This window comes from Pteropus medius, unplaced genomic scaffold (genome assembly GCF_902729225.1).
Source record: "Pteropus medius unplaced genomic scaffold, Ma_sr-lr_union100, whole genome shotgun sequence".
NCBI lineage: Eukaryota > Metazoa > Chordata > Mammalia > Chiroptera > Pteropodidae > Pteropus > Pteropus medius.
In genome coordinates this window covers 17,919,693-17,932,056 of record NW_024349802.1, presented here as the reverse complement: position 1 = coordinate 17,932,056, position 12,364 = coordinate 17,919,693, and the positions used below count along the sequence as shown (strand labels likewise).

General features: G+C 53.4%; 1 protein-coding gene across 3 annotated transcripts in view; it reads left to right on the top strand.

Annotated features, from left to right (window-relative positions):
* Positions 1 to 1,082: 1,082 nt before the first annotated feature.
* The window catches only part of PDGFRB (platelet derived growth factor receptor beta), a 36,828-nt gene continuing 25,546 nt past the window's right edge, over positions 1,083 to 12,364 (top strand). Inside the window, exons 1-2 of one of the 3 annotated variants that reach the window (XM_039836533.1) lie at positions 1,083 to 1,730; positions 11,323 to 11,428. In XM_039836533.1, the coding sequence (XP_039692467.1) occupies positions 11,390 to 11,428 (39 nt within the window). In that variant the 5' untranslated portion in view covers positions 1,083 to 1,730; positions 11,323 to 11,389. Of the gene's footprint in view, positions 1,731 to 8,176; positions 8,197 to 11,322; positions 11,429 to 12,364 lie in introns of those variants that run through there. The other 2 variants (XM_039836534.1, XM_039836535.1) reach the window with 2 other exon arrangements.

Below are 12,364 nucleotides of genomic sequence, written 5' to 3'. Positions count from 1 at the left end.
TACAGTAGTGGGGGCGGGGGGGGGTAACTCACCCCTCTAAGTCCTTTTAAAATGATGTCCTTTGGCATCCAAGGGCCAGGAGGCTGTGACTAGAGACATATTCTGATCTGAGGAAATGATGTTGGGAGAAGTGAGGCGATGAGGGCCCAGTTGGGGTCCTGGAGGAGAGGGAGGGTAGGAGGATGGAAATAGAACATAACAGAACAGATACTCGGAAATACCTGTTAGGTGACTGAATGAGAGACAGGGAAAGGGGTGACCTAGGAAGAAGGCAGGACAGCAGGGTCAGTCCACACTGCAACGCGGGTCTCCCTCTGGGATCAGAGCACCTGCGTCTGTTCCATCGTGTCACTCGCGAGACCTGATTCTGCTCCAGTTCTGCCATTGCTGTGTGAGTTTGGGAAGCTCATTTCACTCCTCTGGGCTTCAGTATTTTGTCGTTTGTACAACGGGGAAATAACCCTTTCCTGGGATGCCAGGGTCTTTGAGATGATAGAAAGGAATATGTCTGAAAATCTGAAGTACGCTAGGTGACCTTGGGAAAGTCTCTTTCCCTCTCTGTGCCAATTTACCCCTAGGCCTTGGTTTCTTCTTCTGAGAGTCTCTCCATCTCTTCAGGTCACCTCAGAAACCCTCTCTGATTCCTTCCAACCCCAGTTAGGTGACCCTCTATACTCTCAGACTCCTGCCCTCCCTCGAAGTACCTACCTGTGCATTGTCTGTCTCTCCCACCAGCCTGGGTGCCCCTGGGGTCAGGGACTGTGTCCTCTCCACTGTTGCATCCCCACCATGCAACACAGTATCTGGCACATAGTAGGTGCTCAACATGCTTGTTCTATGAATGAATGTGGACTGAGTCAACTGTATACCTTATCAGAGCTCCCTTTACAGATGGAGAAACTGAGACACAGAGAAGAGAACGGCTCCCAGGTGCCACGGCAAGGGGAGGCTGCCCCCCAAGACAGGCGTCGGGCGAGTGGGGCTGGGGCACTCTTTAATAAAAGTGACTCAGCGGCTGGCGTGGGCTGTGGAATTTCTAAACATCCCCTCACATCCTGAGAGAGCAGGCGACGGGAGGGAGCAAGCAGAGGGAACAGAGGAAGAAAAACAAGAAACTTGGGGGGAAAGAAAGAAAGGGGGGAAAGAAAAACTGAAATTGAAAACAGACGCACGCGTCCACCCTACCGCCTTCTCCCAGCTGGACCAATCAGAGGCCGCCCTGCAGCCTTTCCCCCAAAGTGGGGGGGGGGCGGGGGGAGGAGAGGGCAGGGAAGCCCACAGTGGTGTGAGCTCTGGGGGCTGCCAGCAGCCCGCAGTCCCTACCCGCCCCCATCTAGGACCCAGGATCGCTCTGTGAGCAACTTGGAGCGAGAGAGGAGGAGGACAAGGAGAGAGCTGGGGCCTCTCTGACCAGCGCCTCCGGGCAGCAGCCTGTGCGGAGACACAGACAGCCAGACCCAGGGCGGCCCCTCCTGGCAACCCTGCTTCTCCCGAAGGATGCTTTGGGTGTGAGGCCACTCCTCACCACTGCAATCCCCTAACTCCCTCCCTTCTCCTGAGACTCCCGGAGCCTTACAACGGTCCATTCTACCCTCCTACCCAGCTGCTGCCCCATTTCGGGCCAGCAAAGACTTTCTGAGAAAGGGAGAGGGCAGTGAGGAGGACTTCCTGGAGGGGGTGACAGCCCAGAGCCCGGGACCTTGCCCACATCAGAAGGCATTAGCAGCAAGGTAAGTGCTCTTAGAGGGGGGAACCCCAACTCCTTGTCCTGTCCCCTGGGCCCAGCCTGTGCCTTCTCGAGTAGGTCGAAAAATTGAAAATATTTTTAACAAAACCAGATGGGAGGAGGCCGGAGTCTATGGGCGACATCAGGGCTGGAGGAACTAGTTTTTTCCTGTCTTCTGCTCGGGCTGCTTCTGGGGAGGGTGGCCCCGGCCTCCTCAACGCGGCTGCCCCCTACCCTCATCAAACAAACCCCAGAGGTTTCTGGGTGCCGAGTGGGGGCCTCCAAAGCACAGCAGTGCCGGTGGGGGTTGTGAGAAGGAAATTGGGAGATGGCAAACAGGGAACGTGGGAAGGGGACCTAGTAGGGGACAGGGACCCTCAGAGCCATAGCCCCTGTCCCTGGGCCCAAGCCTTGTCCCTAAGAATCTGTCTGGCTCTAGGCCAGTCTGCCGCCAGGCAACCTCTGGAGATTTAAATGGATTTGCAAATTTTCCAGATTCCTAAGATGTCCTTCCAAACCCCCAGAGGCTGGGAAAGTGCGAAGGCGAGGGGGCTGGGGCTTGGCAGGCCACGGCCCAGGGCTGGGGGTCTGAGAATAGGCTGGTCAGATCTGGGGCCCCTCTGTGGAGAAGGGGGGTCGGCTGCTGGGCCCTTTCCCCTGGTCCCCGGCAGCTGCTCAGGCTTCTTGGCTGTCTCCCTCCTGTCAGACACTGCCCCTTCTCCACTCTATCCTAAAACATGAATCGGATCGTGATTCTTTCTGTGACAATCCCGCACAGAAAGAGCCTATAGAAAGCCCAGACTCCTGACCGGCTGCCGCCGATTGCCCCTGCATGCCAGGGCTGTGTGGAGAGCTTTGTAAGCTTGCTCCCATGTAAGGCTCAACGGCAACTCCAGGGACAGGACTGATTTTACACCCACCTTATATGTGGGGAAACTGAGGCTCACAGCCGCCACAAAACTACCACAGAGCTAGCGAGTGGCAGAGTGCTGGGAAGTAGTAAGCGCCTTGCCCCGTCACTCCAAACTTGTGTTCCCGTTCTTTCCGGTCAGATCCTAGGATTCCCGGAAAGAATTTGCAAGAGCTTGACTATGGATGTGCCCTTCCTCAGCACCTCCACTTTCCCTTCAAGGATCCTCCCTACCTCACCTCCTCCAGGCAGCCTCCCCAGGTTCTTCCAGTCTCTCAAGTGCTAGCCATTCCCTTCGCTAGAACCTTGTTGCTTGGCTTTCTTCCTGTGTTCTGTTTGCATATCGGAGACCATTTGGGCCCCGGGTTTGCTTCCCCATCGTATATTCTGTCCCTAATGTCCCCAGGTGGGCAGCGGGGCTGAGAAAATGTTCTGGTGAAAGGGGGGAAGGGACTCGCTGAAGATCTTCTGTTTCAAGTGTGAGACCAGAACCCAGGCCTTCCGTCTCCCCTCAGGGTTCCTTCCAGAAGATCACCCGTTCTTCCAGACTGTGTTTTTCTGTGTCGAATGGGGAGGAGTGCCCCTTTCTGTCTCTGCGATCCCAAAGTGCACAGAGGTCTCTAGTGAGATCTTCTGAAGTCATGCGGTCCTCTCCTGTCTCCACACTGGAGGGTCCCTGAGTCTACAGTGCTCAGGGACAGGAGGACCATGTCGGTCACCGTCACTGAGTGCTGACCCCGTGCCAGGCACAGAGCACGGGACCTCACGCGCCTTGTAACCCCACAGCAAGTCTTTGTTCCCCCTGCTTTGCAGACAAGAGAACCGAGGCTCAGAGAAACTAAGTGACTTTCCTAGGGTCACGCAGTTAGCAGAGTTGGTATTTAGGCCACGCTCTGCCTGAATCCAAAGAATTAACCCCCTCGCTACTCAGGGAAACCCTGGTCAGAGAGGAGAGATGTCCTGCAGAGCCTACGCCTGGCTCCAGCATCTTCTGAAGCAGAAAGTTCAGCACCAGGCCTGACCTGCTTGCTTCTAGGTCTGCCTGGCCCTGGCTCAGGTCAGTCCTGAGTAAAGAAGAAGGCCACCTGGTCAGCACCCTCCCCTCAGCGGTGCTCAGGCAGACCTGCCTCCTCTGTGGGAAGAAGAGTCGAGACTTGTAATTGCCCACAGATGTGGGGCAGCGGAAAGCACCGTGGATTCAGAGTCAGGAGACCTGGCTCTTGCCCTGGCTCGTCTCAGATCCACTGTGTGGCCAACCTCAGGCCCCCACATCTTTCAGAACTGTGTCAGCATCTGGAAGGCAGTGGGTACCATGGGTAAACCACGTCAGGTCTGGGATCGGTCGGCCGTGCATTAACCCCCAATTTGACTTCTGGCCGACTGCGTGACCCTAAGCCAGTGCTCTGCTTCTATTGGGTGTCAGTCCCCGATTCTGCGAGTGGCAGGGTAGGATGTGGGCTCCGTGAAGTAACAGTGTAGGTAAGACGCTTAGCACAGTCCCCGCATTTCTTGGGCTGCAACTAATGCCATTGGCTCAGAGGGCCACTGTTCTCCCGCCTCCTGCACAGGTGGACTTGGCTGTGAAATTGGTCTGCATCCCACAAAGGACCATGACCACGGAAGAGACCTGGCCACCATGAGTATTCTAAAGGCCCACTTCCATCCTCTAGACATAGTCTGGCTCTGAGGCCAGCTGCCTTCAGGCTGAAAGAGGATGCCCCGGGCGTTTTGCTCAGGACAGGCTGTTGAGTGTGGTACAGAGGGAGGAAGGAATGAGAGGGTCCCCAGACATCCCTGAAATGTGCCCCCTGCCTATCCCATTTTTTTTATTTTCACATGGTTCTGAACCCTGCAGGCAGTGGACCCTTGGAATGGAGAGAGATCGTCTTCCACTGTTTTCCACAGTCCCCCATGCCCCCGCGCCCCCAGGGTCAGAGCTGTAGCGCCTCAGCTGGAAAGCAGTGCATGCGGGATGATATAACAGGGACCAGCCCTTTCTCAGCACTTCCATTGTGCTTTACATCCATTACTGCAAAGTTCACTGCTGTATTCCTCAGCGCTTAGAACAGGCCTGGCATTCAGTAAGCGCTCAAATATTTGCTGAACTAATTTAATCATCGCAACAAACTCCAGCAGTAGTTATAAACTGTCTCTGTTTTACAGATGAAGAAATGCCCAGAGAGGTTAAGTCAGTTGCCCAAAGTCTCACAGAAAGGAAATGGTGGAGCGGACACTTGCACCTGGGTGTTTCTGACCCCAGCACCCTGATGAAAGGCTGGGTGGGGCCGGGGCCACCTCTGGGGATCCAGCATAAGCTCTGAGAATGTGCCTCAGCTGTGGGGTCCCCTCAAAGTTCCAGAGGTGGTCATTAGACCCTGGAACCCATCTTGTGTGCCTGTGGGTGAGTCAGTCTGTCTCTGGGCCTCAGTTTTCCCATTAGTAAAACAGGGAGGTTGAACGAGATCATCTCTGAGCTCCTTCCAGCCCTAAAACAATTCCAGGATTCCAGGCCACACCAGCCCAGATTGGCAGCCGCACAAGCCCTGTTGTGTACTCAGGGATCATGCATATTTAACTTCACAGCGAAAGGGTTTTTTTCTTACCCTTTTTCTACATGCTACACAAAGCGGTCAGGATCGATGACCACTAATGGAAAACTTACCTGCAATAACGAGGAGGAACTTTCTGACAATTAGAGTGGCCTGTTAATGCACCCAGTTTCTCAGGAAGCACCAAGGGCTTGTTCCCACACAGCCCATGTGCCCATTTTCCTGGGATACTGAGGAAGAAGAGTCGGGAGCTGTGCCTGTCAGGAAGTGTGTGTAGATACTGTGATCCTCGAAGTCTCTTCCAATGCTGACTTTTTAAACCTCATATGCTCTGATTCAAGAGGAAGCAAGGCTTTGGTCGAAGGTAGACCGACGAAAGATGTGGTCCAGAGGTGAGGGAGTGGGTGCAGAGACCCTCCTCTAGTGGGAGGGGCGTGGAACTCACACTCTGTTGCTGCCAGGGTAGCAGCCCACCTCAAACCCCTCCCAAGATTTCAGGCCCAGAGCCCTTAGGCAAAAGCCGCTGGCCCCAGGACACCCCGTTCTCAGATGCTTTCTGGGCACCCCGCCCCCAGCATAATGCAGGAGGTTGAAAATCAAAGTGTATCGCTTTAGCTACATTAATACCCTCTCTTCTCCTTGCTTCAGATCAGGGCTATTTGATGTCTCGGGTGCCCAAAACCTTTCATCTGCCAGAAGGACCAGCTTCGCCGTCCTGTGATGGAAAGTGTTGTCCCTTAGGAAGTGGGGGCAGCATGGTCAGGGGGTCAGACAGTTCCCGAAGGTCAGAGACGAAAGGACTTTGGGGGCCACTGGGTTCAACTTCCTTATTGTGTGGGTGGGAAATTGCGGCCCAGAGAGGGGGAGGATGTACCTCAGGTTGTACAGATCACCAGCGATGGCACTGAGCCTGGGACCCAGCCTACGGGCCTGGCCTTTCCTGTATGCACCACGTGTGCTACATCTTTACCCACCTATGTCGTCCAGGGTTCAGCTCCATCTCTCCCTGAGGTGAGGCCACAGGTGGGCTGGAGAGGTGCTATGCCATCCCACTAAGGGATGGGAACTCTCCTGGGTAGTTTTATGGACCACGGAGCCTTTGGTCGTGTTGCTTCTCCATTCTGGCCATAATTTCCTTTTATGTAAAGTTGGGCAGACAAGGGAAGAGCCAGGGACCCCAGAGGTCCCATTATGCTCTGTCCTTAGCCTCTGAGAGCCCCTGCCAGGCACAGAGAGATAGATAAACATACTGGTGGATGGATGGATGGATAGATGGACGGATGGATGGACAGATGGATAGATGGCCTCCCCTTTAGTCTAGGGAGCCAGGGTGACTTCATGAACATTTAACCCATGCAGTCACAGAGGCCTCCATGTTCAGAAGGGCCCTGCGCTTGAAATCCTTAATTATTTTTTAACAGGGGGCCCTGTGTTTTCACTTTGCACTTGGCTTCACAAATTGTATAGCTGGCTGCCGGGGAGTTCAGGCTGGGTTTGAGATGGCTTCATCCCAAAACTGATCTTGCTGCTTCCACAGTCCCCATTCTAATCCACACTCTCCCACAAAATGCCAGCCTGCTCCTGTCACTCTCCTTAGTGGAGGCCCCCCACCGCATAAGTGCTTAGAGTTGCACTATTATCACTGCCCCTACCTTCACTATCAGTGCCCTGAAATTGGCTTCCTGGTGCCTCAAGGCAAGCCCAAATTCTTACCCAGCACCCCAAATCTTTCCCAAAGTGACCTCTGCTCCACTTCCCTGCCCAGCACCTACCTATTTGCTGAAGAGCCCTAATTTCTAGAGCACTAACAAGTCTCTACCATTTCTCCCAGACACCTTGAGATCTCCCGCTTCCCTGACTGCTCACACAGAGCCCCTGTGGAATACCTTTCCTTGGCACCATCCACCAGAGGATCCAACTAAACCTGAAGGCCTAGCTCAAGGCCACCCGCCCCCACCTTTGGAATAATCACATAATCATAAGAGTTACCATTTACTGAGCATCTGCTATGTGTCGGGTGCATTTTATCATCATCTCTAACCTTTGCAGCAAAGGAAAAGGGCTTTTTATGCCATTTTCTGGGAAACTGAGACTCAGAGAAATTAAACTCAGAGCTCACACAATTGTGAGAGAGTAAGAAATGGTACTTGGACCTGGATTAAGTGGCTTCAAGCTGGCACTGCTGCCCCAGACCTGGCTGGGATCCTATGCACTTTTAGTGCCCTGGGCGGCATTAGGCACAATGTGCTGGCATCAGGATTTTATTTGTCCATTTTGCCCCCTCATCAGCCTGTCCCATCACCTCCCTGGAAGGGAAGGGTCACCATTGCCTATCCATCCCAGTTCCCCAGCCTGGTGAGTTATTAGGGGGCAGTGGATGCCCCAGGGCTGAGGACCAGGAGAGCTGACCCTACATACCGTTTGACCCCTCATGCTGTGTAAGCATCTATTGAGCACCTACTGTAAACCTAATCTCCTATTAGGCACTTGGAGATATCCCAAAAAATTGTTAGGTGGGTTTCCTCATTTGTGGGAAATGAAATTAAGAGATTAAGACAAAAGTACAGGAAAGAGTTCGTTGACAGAGTGGACCGAGGGTCATTAGACTTAGGTTCTGGTCCTGGGTGGGCCTCTATCTCCCTTAATATGCTAGAGGGAGACACCCTGCCCCCACCCCAGCTGAGCCTGATGATAACACCAATGACAATAGCAGCACCCCTTCCTGAGGAGCCCTTCTGGGGAGGGGCTTTCCCGCCATCTCATTTATCACACGCATCCCTTTGCTGACAAGCCGAGCCTAGCAGGGTCTCAGCTGTGTACTCCAAGCCAAGTGAGTGAGTGAGTGAGTGACTTACTCTCCCATGAGTGAATGAAGAATAATAATAACGTGACTACTGACTTAGCAGAGGGCTGTGTGCCAGCCCCTGCTCTAAGCATTTTACTTGTATTAACTCATTTGAAGGCCTTGATGAACCCTGACTTACAAATGGGAAAACCAAGCCACAGAGAAGGTGAGTTATAATATATGGGACAATCGGGGGTTGAGGGAGGAGGTGGATGGCTGAAGAACTGGGTGCAGGAGCAGATGATGAGAGAGCGAGAGAGAAACGAAACACGGGAGCTTTCTCCCCTTCTGCTCTGCTGCCCAGGAGGGCTCTGAGGGGAATCTCAATGCTCCGTAATTGGCACCAATTAATAGCTAGCAACCCCAGCTTGGTTCGCCTGCTCTGGCCTGGTGGGGGAAGGCCGTGTGCTGGTGGGTCAGTACCAACGGCCTGAGGCCTGCCTGCCCCTGCCCACTTGGCTCTGAGAACCCATTCTATTTGTGGACCAGCCCAGGGCTGATCTGGGGCTGGCAGCAGCCTGGGGAACAGAAGGTTTGCTTGTCTACGCCTATTGCACCCCCACCTCCCCAGCCTCAGCCCGGGACCCCTCTCGGGGGCTCCTTTGGCTGCCAGGGCCTGGTGTTCTTCGTTGCCATGGCACCGCCGGAGATGAGGCTCTGGGGGGTGGGGTGTGAGGCAGGGCAGTAGAGGGATGGTGGAGGCCTGGAACTCTGTAGCTGCAGAGGCCCAGGCCCTCTGTGAACAGTGGAAGGGGGTGCTGGGGCCCCATCAGGGGCTGGCCTGGACCCTGAGCACAGTAGACCTATGGCAGAGCTGGTCACACGGCTAGCCCAACTGCCTGGATTCTCCATCTCAGAGGCCCTGGGACAGGCCTCCAGGCAGGCCAGAGCCCCTGCTTGGACACTGCCCCTACCAGACACAGGTTGTCCTCTGTAAGGACTTCTCTCCTCAAACTGTGTGCCAACCTTCAGGTTCTACAGCAAAGTTGCAGAATGGTTTTGAGTTCTAACCCTAGCTTGATTTTCAAATTACTAGGTGGCCCCTTGGTCACTCTGCACCTCAGTGAGGGGAGGGACAGGACTCTGACTTCTGAGGATCCTTCTATCCCTGAGAGCCTGGATTCTGCATGGACCCCAGTAGGGTGAACCCATGTGGGAGTGTTTCTCTGAACAGACCTACTTCTGGGCAGGAGATAAGCAGTCTGGCATGGAGGTTAAGAATACAAATTTGGAGTCAGACAGGCTTGAGTTTGCATCCCAGCTTCATTGCTTATTAGTTGTGTGAGCTTGGACAAGTTACCAAACCTCTCTGAGACTCAGTTTCCTTTTCTGTGAAATGAGAATAATGATTATACCCACCTCACAGGATTGTGGTGAAGATAAAACAAACCCCCCAGGTCATCTCATTTAGCAGAGTGCCTGGTTCCAAATTAGGAGGGGCTTTTGTTTGTTTTCAGATTATGGGGCATCAGAGCAATGAATGAGAAGAAGAATGTCCTGGGATGGGGGATGGTTGGTGGAAAGAAGCAGGACCAATGAGTAGAGGATACATTGGGACAGATTACACTCAATGTAATAAAAGTTTTCAAATAGCCTAACCTCTGAGGACCCCGAGCTGGCCAAGAATGGGATGGGCCGCTGGTGAGGTGGTGAGATCTCTGTCATGGGAGGTGTGCAATTGTAGCTTTTGTTTGCAGAGAAGGTGGGGGAAATATGAATAGAGAATATCTCCTAAGACTGTAGGGCTCTATGAAAGTCAGGTTCATCCAGCTGAAAGGAGAGCATGGACCAAAAGGGGAGGTCAGGCAACAGAGTGAAAGAACAAGGCTGGTGAGTTATGTATTGAGCTTGTATTGTGTGCCAGGCACAGACTTGTCATCTTTGCCTCCTGCCTTAGAGAAGCTGTCACCTGAGTATTGAGCCTGTGTGCTTTGGGATCAGTCTACTCAGGTCTGGGGTCAGTCTGCCCAGGTTTAAGCACTGGCTCCATCACTGGCAAGCTCCATGACCTTAGACAAATGATTTAACCTCTCAATGCCTCGCTTTCTTCACTGCAAAATGGAGAAGCAACACTGACCTCATGGATTGCTCTGAGATCATGCACATAAAGAGCTTAGCCCAGGCGGTGGGCGATATGAACTAAATCACAGGTAGCTATTATCATTCTTGTGGTCATTTTCAAGGCCTTTTAAGTCCTTGTTCTTTTTGGAAGGGGCTGTTAGGGGCCCAGATGGGATTCAGAGGACTCTGGTCTGGGAATCCACTGACAGGCCATATGGCCTGGAAGGTGATGTGGGGACGAGCAGGGAGGCCAGCGAGGTGCCTGAGGAGGCAGGAAGTGCTTGCTCCACAGGCGGGTGAACAAGGGCATGCAGCTGGCCTCCCTCCCTCACTGACCTCCTTCTCAGGCCGGTTCCCAGCCTGTGCGGGGACCCGGGTCCCCTCCTCTGGGCCCCCAGCGGCCTGAGGCACACACTGAGTGCTTTCCCACGAATCGTTCCAAGTAGCTAGGCCTGCAGGGCCCCCTACCCCCAAGTGCTCACACTCTGGCGGGTGAGGGGGCGTGCGGCAGGAGCGGGGATCAGCTCGTTCTTTATCAGCCTGGCTCCGATCCAGACAGATGTTTCGTTTTATTTTGAACTTCCAGAAAATAGGTCATTTCTTTCCATTGTATCCCTGGGGAGGCCTCCTGGGGAGAGGAGCACAGAGTGAGTGACGAGTGTGGGGGCCTCACACGGGCCCTGGGGATCAGGGAGGGCAGCAACCTCCCTCCCTCAGTTATGATGAGCTGTCTGCAGGGCCAGGGCATGAAGGCTCTTGAAGGTTCTTAAAGGCCAGGCTAAGAAGCGGGTCTCTATAGTAGCCTCCCCCTGCCATCTGAGGGAGGTGCATTCCAAGCCTTCAAGTGGATGCTTGAAACTTTAGATGGTACCGAACCCTATATATCCTATATCTTTTCCTATACATACGTATCTATGATAAAGCTTAATTTATAAATTAGGCACAATAAGAGATTAGCAACAATAACTGATAATAAAACAGAACAATTATAACAATATACTGTTAATAAAAGTTATGTGACTGTGGTCTCTCTCTGATAACAGATCTGATAACTGAGACAACTACTAAGTGACTAACGGACTAGTAGTAGATACACTGGACAGAGGGGTGATTCATGTCTTGGGTGGGATGGAGGGGGATTTTGCAAGATTTTATCACGCTATTTAGAACAGTGCACAATTTAAAACTTATGAATTGTTTATTGCTGGAATTTTCCATTTAATATTTTCAGACTGGGGGTAACAAACCATGGAAAGCAAAAGCAAAACTGAGACGAGGGGGGACTACTGTACCTAGGGATGGTGGATGAAGAGCCGCAGAAGAGCGTTGTCAGACAGGTATTTCAGAGAGTTTGGGGTATGAGAACAGCTGGGAGGACAGACCATTGGTGAGGCGATGTGAGGAAGGGTACAGAGGGGCAGCTAGAGGTGACCGAGCTTGTGCGGGAGTGGCAGAGGTGGGTGGATCAGAATGATGGTCCATGGAAGTGGCACTGTTCTCCTACCCATTTGGACTTCTAGAACAGCCAGAGCCTGTGCCAGGCCCTAACTTAGTCAATTTCTGTTATTTTGTTTGGGGGTGGGGGGGGTGCTCACAGATACCTTGAAAACATGAAGGTCCTCTGCTTCTAGAGGCAGCACAGCAGAGAGTCAAGCTCGGGCGATCAAGCTGTATCTCTTTGGACCAAGTTCCTCACCCACTTCCCTCTCTGGCCTCAGTGTGATCCTGAGGCTTGTGGGGAGATTCATTTCGTCACGGTGGAATGCTGAGCCTTTCCCAACAGATAGAAGTGTGGGGCACAGGATTGAGGGGGGCAGGTAGGAGCCTCATATCCTCAACCTCTTCCCAGGTTTGTACCTCACCTATAACCATCTCCCTGCCCAACGGACTCTGCTTTCTTGCCTCGCTCCCGTGATGCGAGATCCCACCTACATCTCAGCCCGCTTGGGATAAGGCCACAGTGGCCACGCTCTCTACTACATCCAGCCTGTGCTGCCCTCACTCCCGTACTCTCCCAGCTGCCGGAGGGAGGACTCAATCTCTGGCTCCAGATGCCTCTTGCCCCCACATACTCCCAGGCCTGGAGCTGGCTGCCTTCTCGGAGCTGAGTCATGATATCCTGGCCAGGGCCCCTCCCCAGCACCCCGCCACCACCCCAGAGTTCCAACTCAACACAGCTGCCTCCCAGAGCAGAGTCCTGAGAGCACAGCATGTCAGCACTGGACATGGTCCCAGGATAGCTCTGCCCGCCCTGTGTACAGATTGGGAAACCG